Source organism: Copadichromis virginalis, linkage group LG8 (genome assembly GCF_057382275.1).
Source record: "Copadichromis virginalis isolate Kocher_CV1m ecotype Utaka linkage group LG8, C_Virginalis_male_GT1.1, whole genome shotgun sequence".
Taxonomy (NCBI): domain Eukaryota; kingdom Metazoa; phylum Chordata; class Actinopteri; order Cichliformes; family Cichlidae; genus Copadichromis; species Copadichromis virginalis.
Genome location: NC_140625.1, coordinates 19056369 through 19079187, shown reverse-complemented (window position 1 = coordinate 19079187; position 22819 = coordinate 19056369). Strand labels below are relative to the sequence as shown.

The 22819-nt window shown below is 40.1% G+C and overlaps 3 protein-coding genes across 7 annotated transcripts in view; all 3 read right to left on the bottom strand.

Annotated features, from left to right (window-relative positions):
• adam11 (ADAM metallopeptidase domain 11) overlaps window positions 1-2873 on the bottom strand; it is a 73294-nt gene extending 70421 nt beyond the window's left edge. For all 3 annotated transcript variants that reach the window (XM_085466333.1, XM_085466335.1, XM_085466334.1), the window contains exons 1-2: window positions 2511-2873; window positions 2207-2358 (exon numbers count right to left, since the gene is read on the bottom strand). In XM_085466333.1, the coding sequence (XP_085322459.1) occupies window positions 2207-2358; window positions 2511-2568 (210 nt within the window). In that variant the 5' untranslated portion in view covers window positions 2569-2873. The remainder of the gene's footprint in view (window positions 1-2206; window positions 2359-2510) is intronic.
• A 1227-nt stretch (window positions 2874-4100) lies between these two features.
• dbf4b (DBF4B-CDC7 kinase regulatory subunit) lies at window positions 4101-9830 on the bottom strand. The gene is made up of 12 exons (XM_085466329.1): window positions 9695-9830; window positions 9169-9363; window positions 8545-8718; window positions 8281-8331; window positions 8113-8182; window positions 7649-7713; window positions 7419-7458; window positions 7281-7326; window positions 6306-6434; window positions 5943-6084; window positions 5702-5829; window positions 4101-5611 (listed from the first exon to the last, which is right to left on the bottom strand). The coding sequence occupies exons 1-12, from the start codon at window positions 9812-9814 to the stop codon at window positions 4186-4188; spliced, it is 2586 nt and encodes an 861-aa protein (XP_085322455.1). The 5' UTR covers window positions 9815-9830; the 3' UTR covers window positions 4101-4185.
• An 853-nt stretch (window positions 9831-10683) lies between these two features.
• LOC146703194 (gap junction gamma-1 protein-like) lies at window positions 10684-22496 on the bottom strand. Of its 3 annotated transcripts, none has more exons than XM_085466331.1 (4): window positions 22401-22496; window positions 22239-22322; window positions 21399-21479; window positions 10684-13198 (listed from the first exon to the last, which is right to left on the bottom strand). In XM_085466331.1, the coding sequence occupies exon 4, from the start codon at window positions 13144-13146 to the stop codon at window positions 11782-11784; it is 1365 nt and encodes a 454-aa protein (XP_085322457.1). In that variant the 5' UTR covers window positions 13147-13198; window positions 21399-21479; window positions 22239-22322; window positions 22401-22496; the 3' UTR covers window positions 10684-11781. The 3 variants fall into 3 exon arrangements, with proteins under 3 accessions (XP_085322457.1, XP_085322456.1, XP_085322458.1); XM_085466330.1 differs by having other exon boundaries at window positions 22239-22301; XM_085466332.1 differs by lacking the exon at window positions 21399-21479 and having other exon boundaries at window positions 22239-22301.
• Between the last annotated feature and the right edge of the window lie 323 nt (window positions 22497-22819).

The following is a 22819-nucleotide window of genomic DNA, read 5'->3' as shown; positions in this document are numbered from 1 at the left end:
AACACTAACACCACATACCACAAGCACAGTGGTGGAGGGGTGATGATTTGAGCTTGGACATGAGGCAATGAGTCGACCGTGAACTCCTCCGTATACCAAAATATTATGGAGTCAAATATAAGGCCATCGGTCTGGCAGCTAAAACTTGACTGAAATTGCATCAAATGACAATGACCCCAAGCACAGCAACAAATCTACAATAGAATGGTGAAAGAGATCAACACTGAAGGTGTTACAGAGATCCAGACCTCAAGCATGACCTTAGGAAAGCCGTGCATAAATGAATGCCTGAACTTCAATGGACTGACCTACCATTGTAAAGTTAGGTCAGTTAAGTTATTGCATCTAAAGGTGATTCTACAGCAACTGAATCCTGGGGTGCACCTGGTCTTTCCACACACTGCTTCTCCATTTTGGCTTAGTGTTTCTAAACTGGTTTTATTATGTCCTCATACGCAAAACCTTAGAACTGAGAATGACTGTGTGTACTGTTACTTAAAGTGGAGCTTTACTCATTAAAAATATTCTCATACTTTCACTGGATATGAGCACTGGATTTCATAGCTATGACTCACAGATCAAATAAGAGTTTTTCATTAGGAAGGCCCACATTGTCCAAAGTCAAACTCAGAGCATCAGGTCACAAGTGCGATCAGCACTTTTAAGACTTATTTTTGGCTTTTATTGGCAGCACAATAGCAGACAGGGAAGCAGAGGAAATAACATACAGCAATTGTAGCTACATTTTGTACCCACAATTGAAAACCGCCCTATTGTAAGTTTTAAACCGGCCACTTGATCTGAACGCCAGCATTAACGTTTTTCTAAACTGGGAGAAATCCCAGACTAAAATCTTTTTTCCAGTTCGTAATTACAAATTTAAAGCTGGGGACAGTTTTACAGCAACATTAAGGGGAGTCTGCAAAGCTTTTCCTTGTTTTTGGTTTTTTTATGCTGTGTATATACTTCAAATACTCACGTCAATGTGTGTACAGGTAAGAGACTAAAGGTCAGACTTCACACGGGTCTAAACATAGCAGCCCCGTCCACCTGGTGTTCAAACCTTCTATTTGAGAAGGGCAACCAGCTCAAAGTGTGGAGCTACACCTGCACGATTCAGACAGTTGATGAACTAAAGGGATGCACAGCTGCCTGGTATAAGTTAAATAAAGATTATTTTGAACTGAGAATCATGCAAAGCTACTTTGGTAGAGCCCAAGACTGAAAATATGAAGCTGGATACAGGAATAATAGGCCCACTTTAAATCCTTACGATGCATAATCACAAAAAACAATCACTGTGCAGCGATCGGCAGCTAGCACAGTGTAAAGTAAGCCTGCTGATTGCATCTCATATCTAAATTCAAGTCTAAGGGCACCTCTGGTATCAGCAGAAAGAGATCACGAGACAACACGCTGACCACAAGGGGCACATCAAGGTCAAACCCATGTCATATCCACTGACCTGACAGCCGCTGACTGACAGCGTTTACAGCAAAGGCAACAAAAGAGGACAGGTAGAGGTGTGAAATATCATCTGATGAGGCCGAAAGGAGCAAAAGGCTGAAGTTGAGGGGGTGGGATGTGTTTTATCTGCCTTTTTAATGCCCTGGTGTGTGTGTGGGGGGTGGGGGTGTTAAAGAATGGTGTAAATGTGACAGACAGATGACTTCAGGAGAGAAGGCATAGAGGGAAAAACAAGCTTGACAGAGAGCAGATTTATTACACAGTTTCCATCTTTTCTCTGTAGCAAATAGCAAAGGTTGGTTTACACTGTCAGTGTCCAGCTTTATGCACAGTAAACTAATCTGAAATTAATACAGCCTGGTTACATATCATGAAGATGACCCACATCAGCAAAACTATAACTAAAAATGTGAAAATTTTAATTTCAGTCTGCTAAGAGCAGTTAACAGACACGCTTTCTACTCTACATTTTTAAGATTTTCTGCATCATTGATGAAACTGTTCCTGCTGGATGTTTGACTAAAGGCAGTGTTAGAAAACATCTTGGTTTGGGGGGGGTCTACAAGGTCTACTCTTGATGTCTTTCTTGTCTTAATCTGATCTCAATGTGGGGAAAATGTAGAAACTAATATTTATGGAAATCTAATGACGATAAATGACGTGTTCAGTTCTGATGGTTTGGACAACAGGTGTAAAAACAACAACAAAAAAGGCGGTAACAAAAGCAGGCAAAGCTCACCTGCTCACCGGCTGGGTGGTTCTTGACCCGGGTGTCCAGTCGGCTGTGCAGGAGCTCTTCCTCAGTGTGGATCTGCTGCAGGAGTCGCTTGGGCTGAACGACCTCCTCCGCGGGCGGCAGCCTTCCCTCCGGACTCCCCCATTCTCTCAGAGCTGCAGAGGACACGCACACAGGTGGGGCGAAAAGGTCATTTATAAGTTTTACTTACCAGAATCAACAACTGGCCGTGAGCTTCTTGATGTCCCTACTTATTTATTACATCGCGAGTATTTGGCTCTGTGTTTGAAGCGTGGGAACCTCTTACCTGTCTCGGCGTACCGTGCGTACACTGTAGCGAACAGCAGGCATCTCACCGCGAGCATGATGCTCACATAGTCCCAGTGATTTCTTCCGTGCAGCGCCGTTAAATGAACCGACACCAGCCGTGAGCGGAGCTGTAGCAGGACTCTTGTTGTTGTTGTTGACAGTGAAAACAAACACAGCAGCTTGGTGCCTTCACGTTGTACGCCCGCATTTCTCACTCCCTGTCCGCCTGCGGCGCTTACAAACACCTTGAAGGGGCTCCTCCTCCTCTAGGCTGGGGTAACATGGTGTTTGTGTGTCCGTGTTGCCCTGAGCTGCTTGGCTTCACACACCTGTCTGCCGGCCTCGTTACTGAGTGAGGCTGCGCGAGGAAACAAGCGGCACGTGGGGCGTGACGGGACCACCCACACACTAATGGATCCAGCACTCGGGCCCGGGAGCCCGAAGGGAAACACCTGATATCACCGTCAAGATTCAGGCATTATTTTAAGGACTTCAAATGCATGCCATCCATCTAATGCACTTCAAACAGTGGTTTATTATTTATAATGCAGATGAGCTAAGTGTATTTTCTTTGCCCTGTCGATTAGAATAATAAATACATTTTCTTATAATTAATATTGAATTAAAGCCATTATCCCGAAAGAATTATGTAAATGAATATATTTGAATTATATATACGCAATAATATGATTCACTTATCGGTTGGGTGAAAACTGGGCAGTTAGTATTAATGAAAACTGGGATGAGGAGAACATATCAAATACTGTTCATATCAGCTGGTCTGATGAGCCAAACGGGACACATCGACTTGCTGCTGCCCTTGCTTCATCCATCACTTATTTAAGTTTGACATACAGTCAGCATTTATAAAGTCTTCACCACACATGGAAAAAAAAAGAAGCTTTTTAAAGCACACAGAGGGGGGATATTTATGAATAAAAACATTTATTAAAAAAAAAAAACACTGTACAAGGTTTCAATTCACATTCCCAGAGACAACTGACATACCTCCATATGCAAAAATCATGTTGCATTCCCTTTGTCACATTGTGACCTTTTTTTCATGTTTAGAAGCAGCAGTGAGTTCTGGACTTTATAGACCATTTCATCATATCAAAGATGTCCAAAAATGGTATTTATTGGTAGATGACCTCATACTGTATATCTAATAAACCTGACTTGCTTCTCCTTGACAAAGCCAGTCCTCTGGCCCACCCTCAAAATGCAGGAAGAGCTTTTTGACATTAATCAGGTGATTTGGCTCACAGTTCGTCAGTCCTCCACCCTGTGAACGCCTCGTCTGTTTGACCATCAACACCAGCATATGTGGGACCTGATCCAGGCGCAGCACTTACAGTAATTGAATAATGCCCCCTTTCAGGAAGGCCTCATTAAATTCTCAGTATCGCCACGAGTTCCCGAACAGAGCTGCCTGAGCGACTGCAGTCAGCACAACACACAATACTATTAAGGGGACTATGCACAATGAGGGTTCAAGAGGAACATGATCATCAACAGGATTCAAATTCTTGGGAAGATGCAGGATAAATTAATCAGCATGTAATGCAGAAGACAATTAAATCTGAAATTAAGCCCTAATTTTAAATATTTATTCAGTGTACAAAGGGCTTTTGTGCTTCGCATCTTTCACAAAAAAGTCAAGAAAATAGCTGTCAGTGCTGAACCTCTACAATCTGTACCACAGTCCTGCTAAAAGGGTCCCTTTCTTCCCCGCACATTGAGGCGGATGGGGTTGATGGCTTAAGGACAGTATGCAGGTGTGACTCGTAGCTGGTGTTGTGCATCCAGGGACACGGCCTGTGGAGTAGTTCCTTGTCGAGCTCACAGTTCTGTTCAGTGGAAGCCAGAGGTGTAGCTGAGGTCGGGCCCAGCTGTGACAGCAGGTCACAGTCCCAGTCTGACTCTGAGGATGATGGAGAGAGCTTTGCCAGGTCTGGGATGAGGCCTGGCTCGATACAGATTGAGGTAGAGTGAGATACTGAACGCTGAGATTCTTGACTAGAAATCCCACTGTGACATTTATCAGTGTGGAAGTCGACTGGTTGAGTGGCAACCGGGTCAATTTTGACAGAGGATCGAGCTAAATTCTGTGCACTCGGAAAACAAAACGTACTACAAGTCTGTTTTAAACCAAACATATCCACAGTAGTAAATGTTGAAGAGACAGTTGAACTGAGACAAGACTGAGAGATTTCATAACGGAGCTTGTCCAAGAGTAAAGCGCATTCACTCTTTGCTGTATTGTCACTTTGTGGTTTTGGTGGTTTAATATTTTGTCCCGTCCAGCTATCACTGTTACCAGTCTTTGTTGTCCTCATCCTTTTACTGTTGCTACATTCAGGGCTGGCAGATCGACTGCGCTTTTTGGAGTTTACTGCGATTTCTGACTGACGAGGAAGGGAACGAGATCTACCAGAAGATCGCGTGGTGCACTCCAAATCTCTGTTAGAACACACAAGCCCAGCAAACTCAACAACGTTGTCCGTTTTTGCTCTTCCTGCATTGGTCACAGCCCCAGAGGTAATTGGTGGGGTGGAGAGAAAATCTCTGAATGCTGAGGCAAATGTAAACACACCATCCTCAGTTGATCCTTCCACAGGCTCCTCTGTGATGTATGGTTGGGGACTGAGGACAGGGGGGTCTGAGTAAGGACTTTGAGGATTTATAATGTAGGAATAGGGGACTTGGGGGCTGAGGACTGGAGGCAGGGAGAAAGGGTCAGAGAGGGGACATGGAGAGAGACGCTGAATTTCAGGCAGTTGATTGACTGAGTCCTGGGCTTCTACTTCAGGTTTTAATACAGGCATGACTGGACTCAAAGCCTGAGGATGCATATCAGGCAGCTGGCAGTTTGTCACATGATTGAAAGACTGAGCGCCTGGATTTGGGACGGTAAACTGAACTCCTGGTGATGGACTGGCAGGGCCTGGACAGGAAAGAGGACCCCTGGTAGGGCTGGAAAGGTGAGTATTTAATGATGAACCTCGTCTCCGCAGGGCCTGAACAGTATGCTCCGTCTCGGCATCAGAAAGAGGCTCCAGTTCACAGACATCATGGATAGGCAAAGGAGTTGGAAGTCTAGAGAAGGATACAGACAATCAGTTGAAAACAGAAAAAAATATATATATAAATAAATCTATATCAAAATATTTCATAATCCAAGCTGACCTGCTCAGTTCTTCTTGCTGGGGTGGATTGGGATCAAATTCTGGAAGCATATCAACCACAAGCTCATCCACCAAGCTGTAATTCAAAGGATCCAGCACAAATGTGCGGTGCTGATTGGACTGCAAGTGCTTCAAGGACAAAAAAAACAAAAACAAAAACCCACACCATGAAAATGAACAAAATCACCCAAAGGAACCAACTTCTATTTGCTTTAAATAATAATTAAAAAAAAATTTCCTACCTCTTCCAGATTTGTGAATGATTGTTGGCAGCATTCACAGTAAGAAGGGTCCTTTTTGCGTGGTCGCCAAGGTGAAGGGTTACAACTAAGTGGGGATTTACTTTGGGATTTTTCTTGAATGCTACTTTCAACTTTCTTGACCCTAATTAAGAAAAATACAAATATTATGAACCCTCAAAATACTTTTTACACAATAAAACACTTTCTTCATGGAGTGCAATTTATTTCCACCATCATTTCAACCATTTATTCAAAAATGAAAAATAATCAAACAGTTTATATATATATATATATATATATATATATATATATAAAAATTAATCAGTATTATTCAAACAGTTAGCCAACCACATGTGAACAAACCTTGTTTTGGTTTCCTCCATCTCTGTCTTCTTTTCAAACCGAGGAGGAGGACATTCAAAGGGACTGAATCGACCAGCGTAGTACAGATCTGGGAAGGTCATAGACTGCATGTGCAAAGGCTTGTATTTCCTGTTTACATGGCAGAATAACAGAGCGAGGAACAATAGAAAAAATGAAAAACCAAATAAAAATGTCTGTATCAATGTTTCAACATTACAACACTAAGAATATAAAGACTGACTCAGTAATACAGTAATTATATAACTGAAGCATTTTGAAGCTATATTAACCACTTTTCAAAAACTTATTTGAGATAGACTGTATCTAGCAGTCCAGATGCCATGGGTTCTATGTCATAGCAATGGCCCATACACATTAGCCAGATCACATCAATTAACTGAAATGAGAGCGCAAATGATGGGCTCTGTTAGCACACAGAGATCCCCTGCAGGAAGGGGCAGTGGAGCTTGCAAAGCCTCATCAAATAGAAATCGTATCCAGTTGAGCTCTGGCCTCCTGGGGAGCTGCCTCAGTGGGAGGGGAGCTCTCACATTACAAGAAATTCAACTGGGCTGAAATACACACCTCCAGAACCAGCACCCAGTGGGGCAAGACGGGCAGAAACAATGGGATAGATCACTGCCCCCCACTGCTGCTTCACTGTCAGTATGCTTAACCCTCTAAAAAAGGCTCGAATCTGACACCGAACCATTAAATGAGGCTTTGCAGGCCTTGGGGGAGAAAGAAAAACCTTCCTTTGCCTTGCTAAATCCCAACTTGTCTATCTTTACTGACTAGGATTTAATTTGGGGAAGAAAAAAAATTAACTTAAAACATCGGAGTATCTTGTTATTTTAAGCTATTCTAAAACTAGGCGTGACTGATTTCTTTTTTTTTTTGACTGATTTCTAAAGGAAAGAAATAAACTTTCTCTTCCTTAAATATAAACTGAACTCCTCAAAAGAGGGAACTCACCTGCTCAAGTCTTCAATTTTAAGATACGGGGATCTCAAAGCCAAAGCTGTTGACAGCAGATTTGAGAAGGAAAAGACAAATAAATTAGCCAAAGTACAAACGTGAGGAAATTGAATCAAAACATAACCACAGACTTACCCTTGACAGCAGGAGAGCCTTGATGTTTAGTGCCAGTCTTCTGCAGTAAAAATAAAAATCATCAATATGAAACCAACATCAACTATATCTTTTACTTCATTCAGTTTTAATTGGTCTCCATCATGTGTTTGCTCGCTATCGTTACCATTTTCCAGCCCTAAAATCTAAAAACCGCTACAACAGGAAATCTGTCAAATGATGTGAAAAGATAAACAGCTCAAACACCTCACCTCTGCCCTCTTGTGTTTAGTACTGAAGCTCTCTCGAGTTAAATGTTTCAGATAACAGAGGACATCTGATAACACATTAAGGAACAACTTTCAATGTGCAAAACACAAATAATGTTTATTTAATCTGGGCACTGAGTTTAAAACAAAGTACAAAGGACACTGTAGACATCTCTCCTAAAAAGATACTTTTGAGTACTGAAAATAACACAATAGTTCAAGTCCAGCCACTTTAGGAACAGTCTGGATTTGATGTAGCGCTTTGCCAAGTTTCTGATTGTTCCTTGGACAAGATAAACAGCCACAAACTGGTACACAGCAGACAACTCCAATTAAAAGCCGCATTAAAATAGCAGCATACAAGAAAACATGAGCAATCACACAATGCCATCTGCTGTGAGCATAGGCTCACTGCATGTTAATCATGGTGTGTTGTGAAATTCCATTAAATTTAGTCAAAAGGATACCATCCACATGCAAAATCTTGACTCCCCATGATCGAGCACTGGACAAAACACTGCTTCCCTGCAGTCGTTCCTACAAGGCAGATTCATCAAAAAAGAGACAGTGAAGAATTAAAATATCAAAATACATCATCAGTACTTATAAAGAGAATTTTGTCTTCATTGACTTACATTGTTGCGAATGGCTTTTTCGAGCAGCGCTTTCCCTCGACTGCTGCAAGCCTATAGACACAAATGCAGTGCAGTTATACAGTGTAGTTCATTTTAACTTACACTAATGCCTAATGAGTTTGATCTTTTTAGTGATCTTGTGTTAGAATGTTTTCAGAGTAGCTTTCCAGGTTTCAGGGCAGTAAATCATCTGCCAAAATAGATTTGTGGTATTTGATAGCTAACCAAAAGCCTGACTGAAAGTGATAAAAGGAGATAAAGTACCATTGGCCTGGGAGTTCCAGGTCGCTGCTTGATGAGGCCGTTGTCCCGCTGCTTAATCAGTTGTTGGGCTGATTGACTTGCCCCACCCTTGGAAACAATACTCTTCTTGTCCAGGCCTTCTTTGTTTCCAGTCACAACAAAGTTTACATCCTTGTGTAGAAAACTCTCGACCCTCTTCAAAAGAAAAAAAATAAATTAAAACAATATCCATGTGAGTTTCTGATGAATGCAAAATCTAACCTCAGTCCAGTGGATGTACTGTAAGTGTTCACTGACCATTTGGACTTATCAAGGGTTTATCAACAGTAATAATACTTTGTTTTCTAAAGAAAACAGACACGAGTACAGGCAATGACATACAAAAGAAAAGATCAGATCAGTGAGGACGATCAATATATTCGTTATTAGGGTTGTATGCGTGCAGAATTCAAGACTAAATCCATTATTCAAAGGTTTAAAAGACTCGAGATTGATGCTTTTGTCATCTATATCAAAAAGTGTCTGTCTTCTTACAGACACTTTTGAAGATATATTTTAAATACAATGCGACAGCCTTTAAACAACAGCCTTTTAAGCGCCTGTAAAAAAAGGTTCCACTGGCAGGCTATCTTAACATATGCTTACCCCTCCAAAAAGAGAGATGGATTCCAAAAGCAGGACTGTTGGCTGTTTCTTCACATTGTCCAGGTAGAAGGTCTTTCCCTCCAGCTTTTTTGGCCCAAGACACAGCTTCCCCAGGAGCCCATATCCACGTTCTTTTGAATACTGCTGCTGTTGCATGATCCTGGTGCAGTAAAGGCTGTCACAAGCACCAGGAGCCTACAAAAATTAAAGGAACATCTGTCAAGATCCAAATAAGCTTTTAAGTTACAAAACCGGCAAGAGTATAAATTAGCTTTCTAGCAACTATGTTTACGATTTTTTTTTTTTTTTTTTTGAAGTGCAGCAGTTTAAATTTCGGTCACGTAAGATAACCACCAAAACGCAACTGCGCAGTTCAAGTTTCAGCCTAGCCACTCTGCTAGTTAGCTTTAGCCGACTTGAGCGAGGTTAGCTCTCTCTAACAACAGCCAGAAACCATTCAATGTCGGCTAATTTAACCCATGTTCTGCTTCTTTGTGACAAAAAAGAGAAAAGAAACACGGCTTACTTGTGTTTTGTTCCTGTGCTGGAGAGAAGCGAAAAAAACCCCCACTGCTATCGCTTCGTCAACAAGCCGGCGAAGCTGTAACCGCCGCTTTTTCAAAAACACTGGAGGACGTGCGGACATGAAGACGGCGTAACATCCGGTCTGACGCTGCCTTCAGGTGCTTTTCAATCAGTGTGAAATCAAAAGTTGAAACGCCTTCCCATTTTAATTTAGCACTGACGTCAAAAAAGAAAAGACTGTTTGCTCCTGACGCTGCCCTCCACATAACCTGTTGACTGAAACGTGAGCCCTGGCTTTCATTTTCAAATATACCTTTTAATATATATGAAATATATTATGAGTTAATGGTAAGGTTCTTACAGTCACTGGTACAGTATCCTGAACCCAACACAAAAGCAACCTGGTTATCAATTTTGGCCCTTGAAAAAGAAAATAAGACAAATAACTTATGAAATTCAAGAAAACAGACAATAACAATTAATGAAAAGCAACTTAGCTGTTTAGTTGATGCTTGATCTGACACTTATTGCAACTGATTATCAGCATATCAGCGGGTCAAACACAATGACTACAGAAAACTACAATCACTGGTTAAACACATTTCCAGAGAGAATCCCCAAGATTCATTTTTGACTACGGTATGTTAAATTCTACTTGCCATGTTAGTTTTAAGGAGCCATAAACTAAATATTTCACCACAAAATATATTAGATTTCTCAGTGATGAGTTTTTCTTTCAATAAAACTTCCAACATATGACAGATTTCAAATATAGACACAGAAAAATTTTGGTAAGTTTTATCTACAGGGATCCCACTGAAAGAGACATAGAACTATTATATTATTCCCTCTTTGTGCCCAGCAGAGGGCAATGCAAGCTTAAGCTGACTACCAGTGTAAATTACCCACATGCTCAAATATTCAGCATTAAATTAATAATATAGTTTTCATTCTAGACTGACAATCAAACCATTGAAAACAAGACAAAGATTATGAGACAAATACAAACTCTTTATTCAAAACATGCACTTTTTGTTCCTAAAAATATTTTTTAACAAAACCAAACACAGTAACAACAAATGACAAATGGCCTTTCAGACTGAAAATATGGAAATCCAAGTAAAAGATTGATAAAAGAAAGAAACAAATGAAGCATATAAAAAGCTTGATACACTCGTTCTTTTTAATGTATACTACTGGATGAATGGTTGAAAAAATAAAGTATGTTAAAAAAAAGGTAATACCTGTACTATAATATATGACTTTTTTTTAAACTTGCCTCTCAAAACAATAACGAAAACTTCTCTTTTCTTTCTAAAAAAATAGTGGGAATGCTTTTAAAATACCAAAAGAAAATCTGGTGAAATTACCAGCTGAAACATACTGTCTGTTATTTTTTTGTCAGCTGTTTTCAAACACAACTTCTAAAAACAAATCATCAGAATTAGACCAGGACATTGTTGTTTTAACTTACATAAAACAGACAGCAGGACATTCCAGTCAGCTGCATTTAGACTATCGGAAAAACTCCCTGTGGTCGTGAGGAGGGCACTGCCTGACTATAGCGTGCAGGAGGCAGGAAACAGGATGACCACTCATTACCTGTGAACTCAGCAGAATATTCGCTTCTCTATTCTTGATTTTGCTCAATTAAACATCATGCATTTTTTACTAGAAAACTGGCATGTTAAAGACAATATCTAATGATTGATACGGTTTAGGGCTGCAGTACATATGTGAAAACAGCCTTTTTGTTGCTTGTGGGAAAACGATCTACACCAAAAAGAAACTGAAGAACAATTTTGAATATTCATGAGCAAAATTATTCAAATCTTTAACTGTGGATGGCAATGAAAAAAACATTAACTCTGTAACATAAAGGGTTGCTCAGTTTGAATGAAGCTGCTTTTAGATGGTTTAAGTAAGGCACTTTCAATTGCAGCATTAAAGTCTCTGCTTAAAGAAGGTAAACAAAAACAGGGTACCAAAATCTTAGCGCAAAAGGTATTCAAGATATTATTTTCCTGCTATACAAAGCTTTTTCACTGAACTGAGCTAAATAGGTAAGCTGTTTTACATAGTCGTGTTTCAAATCCACTCTGAACCCTTTATGACTCCATATTTGCTGCTACTGCTGCTGCTGCCTCTGTCTGTATCTGCCCTGCTGGAGGCGTGTCTGTTGGTCTGCCGGTGTTTACGTTCACGGTGGGGCTTGCTGCGGTTGTTAGTGTGGCTCTGCAGCTGGATGTAGGTCTGATTATCACCCTCCAGGATTTTCTGAGGTCTACCGCTGTCCTTATGAACAGCCCTGGGTGCATCTCCCTTCCCAACTCTGCACTGGTTTTCATCATTAATGCCGTTCTGTTGACGCTCCTCTTGGGGAATGTTCACGTGATTCTGCTGACATGCCAGCTTGGCATTAGTGAGATCAGTGATGGGTAGTGGTTGGTTGTGGTTCCCTAGAGAAGGTTTGACGGCGATGTTGTACCCAGGTGGAGGCGCTGGTGCATTCCAAGAAAATGGGTAAGAGCTGTAGTCTTCCTCACTCAATCTCACCTCGTTAAGACGGCCTTGTCCTCTTGCCAGCCCGTAGAGCTCCTCATTGGGGAGCTCCGTCTTGCGGGAGTGTATTATCTCATACATGGTACCAATGCCCAGGTGAAGCATCTCCCATATATTGAGTGCTAGACAGAGCAGGGAGACTGTGTACATGATGAGGAGAAAGATTGTCTTCTCAGTTGGTCGCGACACAAAGCAGTCCACCTTATGAGGACAGGGCTGGTCTTTGCATACATAGGTGGCAGGAACGGAAAAGCCATAGAGGGCATACTGACCACAGAGGAAAGCAACCTCCAGCAAGGAGCGCAACAGGAGTTGGACGACGTAAAGGCGCATCAATCCATCCTCTTTGATACGATGACGCCCATCATGGCGTACTTTGGCTTTTTCTTTTCTATCACAGCTGCCTCCCTTTTCTGCTTCACAATCGTCGTTCTCCACCTCTGCCACTTCATAGATCATCGGGTCTTCCTCGTTGTCATCCTCAGCCTCTTCAATGCCCCTGTGCTGCTTTCTGCCTGCAAGATAGTGCTTCTTGGGTTTCTTCTGGGTAAATCCATTCACTCCCCCACTTTCTGCCTTCTCCTCTGCCCGAGCAATTTTGTTGACAGCGTAGCCCAGGTACATAACTGAAGGGGTGGCCACCAGGATAATTTGAAAGACCCAGAAGCGGACGTGTGAGAGTGGAGCGAAGGCGTCGTAGCATACGTTCTCACAGCCTGGCTGTGCTGAGTTGCAGACGAACTTGCTTTGTTCATCGTAGTAGATTGACTCTCCTCCTACGGCTGTTAGCACAATGCGGAAAACAATGAGAGTGGTGAGCCAGATCTTGCCCACAAATGTAGAATGGTTGTGGATTTCTTCCAGCAGGCGAGTCAGAAAACTCCAGCTCATGGTAGTGGTGGAAAAACTACAGCAAGAGGCAACATACACGTCCTCTTACTCCCTGTGGAGAGAACAGAAAGCTTTGGGTCATGCATGCAAACTTAAAAGGCAAATATCTACATTGATTCATTGAACACTAAGGTGGTTATGTCATCTCTTTTCGAGCTGCCAAGGGTAACAAATGAAGTCAGAGACAAAAGAAGAAACTAAAGGTTTACTCCCTCCAGGATTCGCTGCTTCTACCATAACCGAGTATGGCTGCCCCCATTCCCCTGCTGGCCTGTGCTCCAGTTTGTCTCTTTTGCTCCCCTTTTAATCCTTCTCCCTGTCTTTTCTATGTCCTAAACTAAAAAGAAACATCATTACTTCTACTTCTATCAAACATGGTTTAGGGAGTGACGGCACACTGTCTTCTCACATAGATTTATCGGTCGGTTAACTTGGCATTTTTCATTAGTGCTACAGGTCACATGAAAAGCCATTACAGGGATCTTCTAAAAGGAGGTGGAATTGCTCAGAAAATTAAACATTGTGCATGCCATATATATATTACACTTTGGCCTGAATAAGGCCACAAAGGTTTTTTACACATTCCTTATAACCTTTACTGCAATTTAGCTTATTGTTCTATTTGAAAACATATAGTCAACCATGGTGCTACTGACATAATACAACCACAATATGTGCATTAAAGATAAAATGAGCTTCCTGAAACAAAAAAAGCAAATAAAAAAGTTCCAAAACTTTGTATAATGCAAGCAAATTCGTTTAACTCACTGCTGTACATCCACCTGAAGGACAAAAGGATACTCTGAGGAACAGGACTTGACACATATGCTCTTGACATGCCCTCCAGGATTACAAATGTACATAACTAACACACTTTTTCCTGCCTTTGACATATTATTTTCAATTTGAAGACAAACTAAGTTCAGCACAGAGCTCTTCTTGCCAGAATCTGATAATACAGAGTAGGAAAAAAATGATTTCTTACTCTTTCCATTTTTGTATATCTCTCAATTTGTCTCTCTTTTTCCTGACACGCAGAATGAATTGCTCAGCTTTTATTTTACATATAAAGACGCCACACACTCTTCTACTGTACTCACTGTGTTTTGTTTAGCTCCATTTGTTTGCACAGATGGGTATGAGCACTTAGCTCTTCTGCAGAATGCACACCTACCTCCTGATTCGAAATAAATCACAGGCAAGTACTTTGTCTTTCCTATACATGGTAATCAAATAGTGTATTTCTTCACAATAACAACACTTTCATCCTTCAATGATAGCTGTGCCTTGTAGCTCATGTCCAAACACATCCTCAATATTAGTACACAAAGGGAAGAGTAATGAAGCAGATGGAACGCCTAAGTGTAATTGCCATCGTAATTTATATTACACCTTAAAAACGAAAAGCCATTCAACGTTGATTTGTTAATTTACAACAATATACAATATATTTATTTGCCTATTATGGTAATGAATGCACTCCGCATTAAAGTCTGATTGATATATTGGCTATCTGATATTACTAGCTGCATGAAATACATAACACAATGCAGAAAAAGATGCATATAAAAATGCTGTTCTCACACAGAAAACTGCCATTCACCTGTTTGCTATTTAAGGTAGGACCTGACCTTCAGAATTCACCTGAGTGTTATCTAACTGTGGTATTCTTCATCTTGTCTCTTTGTAAGGCTCTGTGAACTGGCCGAAGACCTCTAATGTGCTTCTTTATGTGCTTAGGACGTCCCAGCGGAGTTCCGAGACTGTTTGTTACTTGGCGGAGTTAGGAGATTCTGTTCGGGGATTTTGATTCACAGAACCTTCCTTCCATTAGATTTTGTACATATTGGACTCTTAAACCGAGCACTTCAAAAAGACTTTGTATATAGCACTATCTACACCAGCACTGTAAATAAACTCACCGCACTTTCATTCCTGAGTCCTGCATTTGAGTCCGGCCAGACAAATCATGACAGCAGAGTGTGGATCACAGAGCAGTAAGTGCTGCTTAGGCATTCAAAGTAAGCAAAGTAGTTTTTAAATATGTGTTAGAAATGGATAAAAACACTGACTTATCATTTTCTTAAATCTAATTGCTAGAAATTAATGTTGGCGTAAGTGCTGAAAATCAAGTATATGTGCATTAACCTTTTATCCCTAATCCAATGATAATTTACATTTAAGTTTAGCTGAAGTAAAGCCATTCATTGATGTTCAATAATGGCACCATTTTATCATATTAATGTAAGCTGTTGAGACCCAAATGTACTAAGCAGTACATATCAGCATGATATTGCAATTAAAAAATGTTTTGATGGGTACGGAAAAAGAACACAGTTCATTTCAATGGTGATCAGCAATTGGCAGAGAGTAGAACAAATTAATGAGCCAAAAACAGGCAGACCTGTCGCATGGGATTTATGTAAGAAGTTTTGAAATAGCATGACGTTTCATGAGATTTCAGTCAATGAGAGGCAACTGAATTCCAAGATCTAAAGAGAAGCTCTAAAGGGAAGAGGGGGGGGGAAGGAAGGGAGAAAAAAGACTACAACAAAGTTATTTTTTGTGTGCGCACTTCTGAGATAAAATACACAGACATGTGTACTGATCTCTGTGTAGAAATGTGACTAACAGCCTGAAAAAAAGCAAACGTCTGTGCTCACGGTAACTTGGTCACTTGTAACCCGGCTGCCTATGAAGATGCAAGTTATATCCTCGTACGCATCTTTTATTGAGATTTTTCTTGTCCCTCCCTCCAATACCCCACGTCAAGTTCAGTTCAGTCAGTTCTGCTACATTAATATACCAGTATTACTGAAGACCAGAAATATGTGGGACTCGGCTCCAAACTCCGTGAAGAGCTACAGGAGAGAGCTCACAGCTTTGAGTCATCCACAATCGGCAATTACCCACTAGTTCTGATAACATCTCCAATTTCAAAACCCCCACCGGCAGCTATCACAACCACATAAGGCGAAAAAACTAAGACAGGCCTTTTTGTGTTAAAGTTGGTGCAAATTATAGTAAACTGTGTGCCGCAAACCTTAGTAAATCCTGTTTGTGTGAGTCATTTAAATATTTTCCTCCTAAAATTTCTGGAAGGCTGCAATAAAGCTAGCCATAAAAATACCTGTGTCCACGCCTTTCAGTAAATGGTAAATGGCCTGCATTTGTATAGCGCTTTTTCTAGTCCATAGGACCCCAAAGTGCTTTACACTACATTCAGTCATTCACACACTGGCGATAGCAAGCTACATTGTAGCCACAGCTGCCCTGGGGCGCACTGACAGAGGTGAGGCTGCCGGACACACTGGCGCCACCGGGCCCTCTGACCACCACCAGTAGGCAAACACGGGGTTAGTATCTTGCCCAAGGATATTTGGCATGCAGCCAGGAGGCAGCCTGGGATCGAACCACCGACCTTCTGATTAGTGGCTGACCTGCTCTGCCACCTGAGCTACAGCCACCCCGTCAGTCACAAAACTGACAGTGCAACTTGTAAATACCAAAGGCAGCTTTTTTAAGAGGTTTTAATATAAATCTAAAATTTTATTTTCAATTAAATTAATTTCAGTTTTGTGTATATAGTGCCAGCAATACAAACTTTGTCTCAAAGTGGTTTCTATCGTGAAGTAAAGAGCCTACAATATTAGAGAGAAAACACAATAGATCAGACAATCCCCTGTGAGTAAACACCTGGTGACAACAGTGAGGAAGAGCTTCCTGTTACAGGAAGAGATGTCTGGTTAAACCAGGCTCAGGGACGCCATCTAACTCCAGGACATGTGGGTAAAGAGAAGAAAAGGAGAAGAGCACTTTTTTTCACTTATGCACTACTACTAAATACTCTACCTAACCCCAAAAAACCTCTAAGCCGAAGACACCCATTTGCTCAAATCTAGGGCTGCAGACGCCTAAAGTAAGTAAAGTTTTAAAGATCTAGACTTCTGTGGGGCAAACTTTGCATGTGATGTGCCTGACTTTAGAGGCTTCCTAAGAAGAGTTTGTATTCAAACAATCTAGCTCCTGCTCTACTACTTGTAACTGTACATGACAAGAGGAGACAGAGATGTGACACGGGAACATGACTGAGATTGTGCTGGAACTGCTGATATATGGAATAATTTATTTTACCTCGCTGAATAGAGCATTCATCAAAAAAGCAATTCTTTAAAGCTTTATCTTTACTTGGTTCATTTATGTCACAAGAAAATAAATTACAAAAAAATCAATCAATCAAAAGACAAATCAAATGGGTTAAAGCACTATATCTTTCATCTGTAATCTTCAGGACACCACGCTGCAAGTGACTATTACATGCTTCATACATAATTTGAATATAATAATTGATTGAGGCGACTGTTGTTGTGATTTGGCGCTAGGGCTGTGCGATATGACCAAATTCTCATATCCTGATATAAGACATCTATCGTCCCGATAGCAATATAAATCACAAAAATTTAACATTTTCTGTAAATTCTGTGAATTCTCGGGCAGCTCGTCTTGCGGGAAGTGTTTCCAGCTGTGTGTCATGTAGCTGGAGTCGAGTGTTTTAACCGATGCATGAAACTATACATTTTTAGACATAAGTTGTAACGGCCGCCGTTTTCTTTGTGAGTATTTATTACACGGCGTGCTGCGGGGAAAAGCCTGTTCTAACGTTTGAGTCTAAGGTCTATTTTTTAGCACCTGGCGACTCTTTTTTAATTCTCATCCGTAAATAATCTGCTCTTTCACGTGATTCGGTTTATTTTGAAAAGTCTCAACAGGATATTGAGCTTTATTGTGAAAGGTTTATGTGGACCATAAACAAGCGGACACGCGACGGTGTTACCGTCGTTGTTGCTAACCACAACGCATAAAAACAGGCGCTTGTCCATCCGTAGTGTGGTTATATTAAATATAAGAGAAAGAGAGAACTTTAAGAAATTAATATAGCCACTACAGTGACCATCAAAATGATGAAAAAGTATTGCTGTAAACAGTTTATTTTGCGACACCACAAAACAAACGATAGCATAAAATGAAACGATAGACGTTTTTATATCGTCATCCGATATATATCGTTATATCGAACAGCCCTATTTAGCGCTATATAAATAAAATTGAATTGAATTGTCAGTGTATTTTGAGTGTGTGTAACTGAATATAAACAATACCTCATCAGCCTTTTACAACTGAGGGGTAAAAACTTCCAAGTATGACGAACTATGTCAATTTCAACTTTACATAGTTCTAATTTAATCAGCTTTTAGTTTTGATGTTGATATAATCTTAGAAATGGATTCTGACATGGTATTTGTTATAGGTAGTTCTCAGAAAAGATTATTAATTAAGAATATTCTTTTTAGAAAGCTGCCAAAGCTTTTGGCTGTTTTATATCATTGTACACTGAATGACACAGCAATTCACTCACAAATATGCTGATAACTGAGACAATTAGAGGTTTTCTATATTTTTCAGAATGCGTCACTTCAACAGCCCAGATAAAATGTGATATAATATACACCACCTATTATACAAGTTCAAATGCAGGGCTCTATACGCACACACACATACTGATTCCATGCCAGAAGAATTTCCCACTAACGCTATGTAATAATAAACACAGTGACACACTGTCACATTCAGTAAGTATGACACATTAAAAAAATGTCCAGCTGCTAACATAAGACTCAATATTCTTCCTTCCTAATGTCTCACCATGAAGAAAAGAAGTTCTGAATGTCTCATTAAGAGTCACGTGCCCTCCAAACCTGCACATCTGGCCATGTTGTGTAATGTACCATTTGGAGGCCCAGTAGCACAGTATCACCACTACCCAAACACGAACCTTACCGACGGCATGAAACTGGGACAATCCTTCACATTGCTCATTTTTTAACTCATGATCAGCCAGGATACGCATGCAGTGTACAGCAAATTTAAACATAAAAACAACAACCTAATGTAATTAATGTAGGCACACGTCTCACTTAAGCATAGCAAGATACATATACAATAGTTTTAACTGATCTTCTTGACTCAAAGCAAAGAATGAAGCAAAAATAACTCAAAATATTCCGAATATTTTAAGCTTGAGAGTTCCGTTTTGATGAGAGGTTCCCAATATTATTTGCATTTTGCATCAAATCCATGTGTTTTTCTGCACTAAATCAAACACTCAAGCACAATAGACATTTCAGTATATTACATGATCAAAATCACAAGGAAAACTGTAGATTCTTGTCAAACAGAGTAATGTGGACTCAGTGCCGCTTCAACACAGACTCATTATGCTTACTTGTATCACAGCCCTAATCTGAACAGAGAACCTGGGTCTTTATATTTAAGCTTTATTCCCACGGGTCTTGATAAAAGGTTCCTCAGCAAAAGATTTTTAAGGAGCATATTTGGGTCTGATGATCAGCAATCCTCCAATCCGAAAATATTTATTTCAAAATAAAAAACAGAGCCGTATTTTCACACTTAAAGAAAGGTGTGAATGAACATCTGTTTAGATAATTACCTTTCTGTGATTATGGCCAGACTTTGTGATAAACACGCCATCCACATTTGTTAAACACATATGCACCAGACCAGAGCCTGCTGTCAACACTTTTTTGCTTCCATAAAATCTCTTAATTCTATGGTGGGAGGACAAGAAAATAAACCTCACAGTTATGTCTTCATGTAAAGCCACCTAGTCCCTAAATGTACAGCTCCACGCCCCCGGTTACTTATAGTGCCACACTGAAAGCTTTCCCCAGATGTCTCCCAGACCCAGACCCGCCGCCTCCTGCTTCCTTCACAGCTAGTAAAAGAACTGGGGTTGTACATGCCTATCTGAGAAGGCTTCAAGCTGTGGATGTGAAGGTTAGTGGTTTCCTTCAAAGCTGTAAAAGTGATGCTCAACCCAAAATCTAACTTTGAGCATGAAACAGTCAACAGCTATTAACTTAAAAGGGAACTGTTAAAAGTTTGTAGATTGCTGAGACTGCTCTTATTTTTGGAGCGCGTTTCTTCTTGATGAGATACACGTTATATACGGTACACAGTAGAAAGCTGAATTAAAGGAGGGAAAGCATGCATCCCATGCTCCCTGCCTGGACTCAAACCAGGCATTATCGTAAATGTAACTAACAACCCCTTGCCCTGGCATTTAGACAGAAGAACGAGAATTGCTTCCACGCTGTGTCCCAGAGCGAATAAGTCAACAACAAACAAGAATTCATAAGATCAAAGAAGCAAGAGGCAGGTTTGTCGGGGCACTACACCAACGCTAATGAGGATGGAATAAAAAAGAAGAAAACAGTGACAACAGCCGGCAGAAAAAAACCATGTCTAAGCTAACGTACATAAATAAAATAATGACCACGTATTTTTCCCAAGGAAAACAACAGCGGTGTAGTTAAACTAAATTAAACCATCAGCATTTCTTATCTCTGTACCTTGCCTTTAAGAGGCAAAGCCCACGGGGTATTTCCAGGGTCACTTTATGAGCCATCCACTCAAAGATGTCAAAACACTCACTATGACACAGCATGAAGCGCACAGTTTGATATGGACACGAGCCTCTAGCTTAAAGAGTTTGTTTGCCTACCTTGAAAAAGTCAAGACAGGTACATTATGGTTATATAATCCTGAGATATAGCTGGAAATACCTTGTGTAATAGGCGTAGCAATATTTCTCTTAACATTCAAAATTTACGACATGCTATTATCTATGCAGGCGTTCTCATAGTTATTAAAAATTTTGAGGCCAAGTAAAGAGGTTTGGACTTCCACGAAGGGAAAATGAGAAGTACTGTGATAAAAAAGATATTTTAACTGTTTTTTTTACGAGTGGGAAAAGTCCCCAAATTGGATAAACTGAAGAAAATTAATGGAGAAATATATAAAATACCTTAAGGTAATAAGGTAACACAGACCCTCTGTCTTAAAAATATATGCAGTGCAGTGCAGTGCAGTGCTGCATATGTGGCATTAGTTCATGTGAACAGATGATTAAGAAATTCCTGAACCAACAGCAGCTGCCGTTTTGCACATTTTGTTACGAGTCTGAGTAAAAAACAGCTTGAACAGTAAAATTGCTCTAATTTTAAAAGACGACTTATGAATGATCTTTATGTCATATCACTCAGCCGTCATATCATCCAAACTATGATCTAGGATTTTAGTATTTTACTTGGTTGAGTAATTTAAACAGCCTTAGAGCACAGGATCAAATTCATTTAAAAAACCATTCTCAGTATTGTGATGAATCTTATTACCCCCTTGCTTTGTGCTTTGATTCCTTTCGATCCTTCCTGTTATTCCAACCAGAACTCAGAGAGACTTCAAACCCCATGTGCCTGTAAAATAAATAGAAATATATATTTTTTAAAACTATGTAGTTAAAGAAAATCTGACAGGTTTTTAGTCTTTTTAAAAAATATTTTCACATATCTGTGTTTATGTTTTTAGCTCCTATAACTGTGCCTTGCCTAGCTAGAGAACTAAACTGTCTTTCATTAAACAAAAGAATTTAAATTAAAATAGTAATATTTGGACCCACACAGCATGCTCTTCCAACTACTAATTTGGTTCTTAGTTGCTGAAGAAGATCCACATGTTAGAAAAAAAAACTTATTCAGGAAAAAGAAAATATTTTTGCTGCATACAGACTAAAATAAAAATTTCCTAACAGGAGTTTAAGGGATTTATGCTAACTTTATGCTAATGCTAAAATAAGATGTCAAAGTTTCAGATAGGGTTTTCTTTTTTGGGGGGGGAGGGGGAGTCACCAAATATATTGTACACACTTTTTAAATATTTGAATTATTACAAACAACATTTGTGAAATTACGGTAGTGTAATAACCTACAAAATAGTCGGCTAACTAAATCTGCAACCAGGTAACCGAACTTGCTAGCAAAGCTGAGTAACTTGCTAAACAGGCTAATCTAACATTATAGCTTCTTAATCAAAACACAACAAAATTGTAAGAAAAAACAGGAGAAAGTCAAGTCTCGTGGTCTTTCTAGTGCCCTAATGATTCATTCCAATCTTTTAGTAATAATTCCCTCAAAACAATTTTCACAGTTACTCATCATTTATTGTAGCCACCTCACCTTTTTTGGCAGACTTTCGCTGGATCAGCATTTGAATCATCAACCAGCAAGATGTGGTACTCCCTGTATGCAGAGAAATACAGTCTTCACCACAAAATTACACCACAGTGGTTAATAATCATCTCCATTCACATAAAAGCTGAGGGTGAGTTTAGCTCTTACTGTTTTAAATGTAAAAGTAGCTCCAGCAGGCTGAACCAAAGACGGAGGGAGCTTGGTTAGAGCAGAGGAAGGCAAACTGGCTGAAGCGGGAAGGAGGGGTTTCTGGGCATGTGTGCGTGTGTAGGAGAGAGAGAGTATGTGATGCATTATAAGGCAATTTTCCTTCTTGATTTTTCTGTTAAAATCAAAAAGATGACAGTTAAATGCCAGGGTTCTGGTTTATCTGCCTTTAAAGCCTGACAGCATCATTACCATTTTAATTTACACATTGCCTTTTTCTGTCTACATAAATTAGCTGGATGATCACTGGCTCTGATTTTAAGTACTGTATAGTGTAGTCTTTTATTTTCCCCCAGTCAGGATCTGATGTCAGATCTCGGCCAAATCAAACAGGAAGATCAGAAGTGAGAATCAGGAGC

Excerpts from the sequence above, each read along its gene's own strand:
- dbf4b (XM_085466329.1), bottom strand. The coding sequence starts at position 9,814 with ATGTCCGCACGTCCTCCAGTGTTTTTGAAAAAGCGGCGGTTACAGCTT. Across the intron at positions 8,332-8,544 it reads CTGGAACTCCCAGGCCAATG|GCTTGCAGCAGTCGAGGGAA; the intron begins GTACTTTATCTC and ends TTGTGTCTATAG. Across the intron at positions 7,714-8,112 it reads CAAGATTTTGCATGTGGATG|ATGTCCTCTGTTATCTGAAA; the intron begins GTATCCTTTTGA and ends ATGTGTTATCAG.
- LOC146703194 (XM_085466331.1), bottom strand. The coding sequence starts at position 13,146 with ATGAGCTGGAGTTTTCTGACTCGCCTGCTGGAAGAAATCCACAACCAT.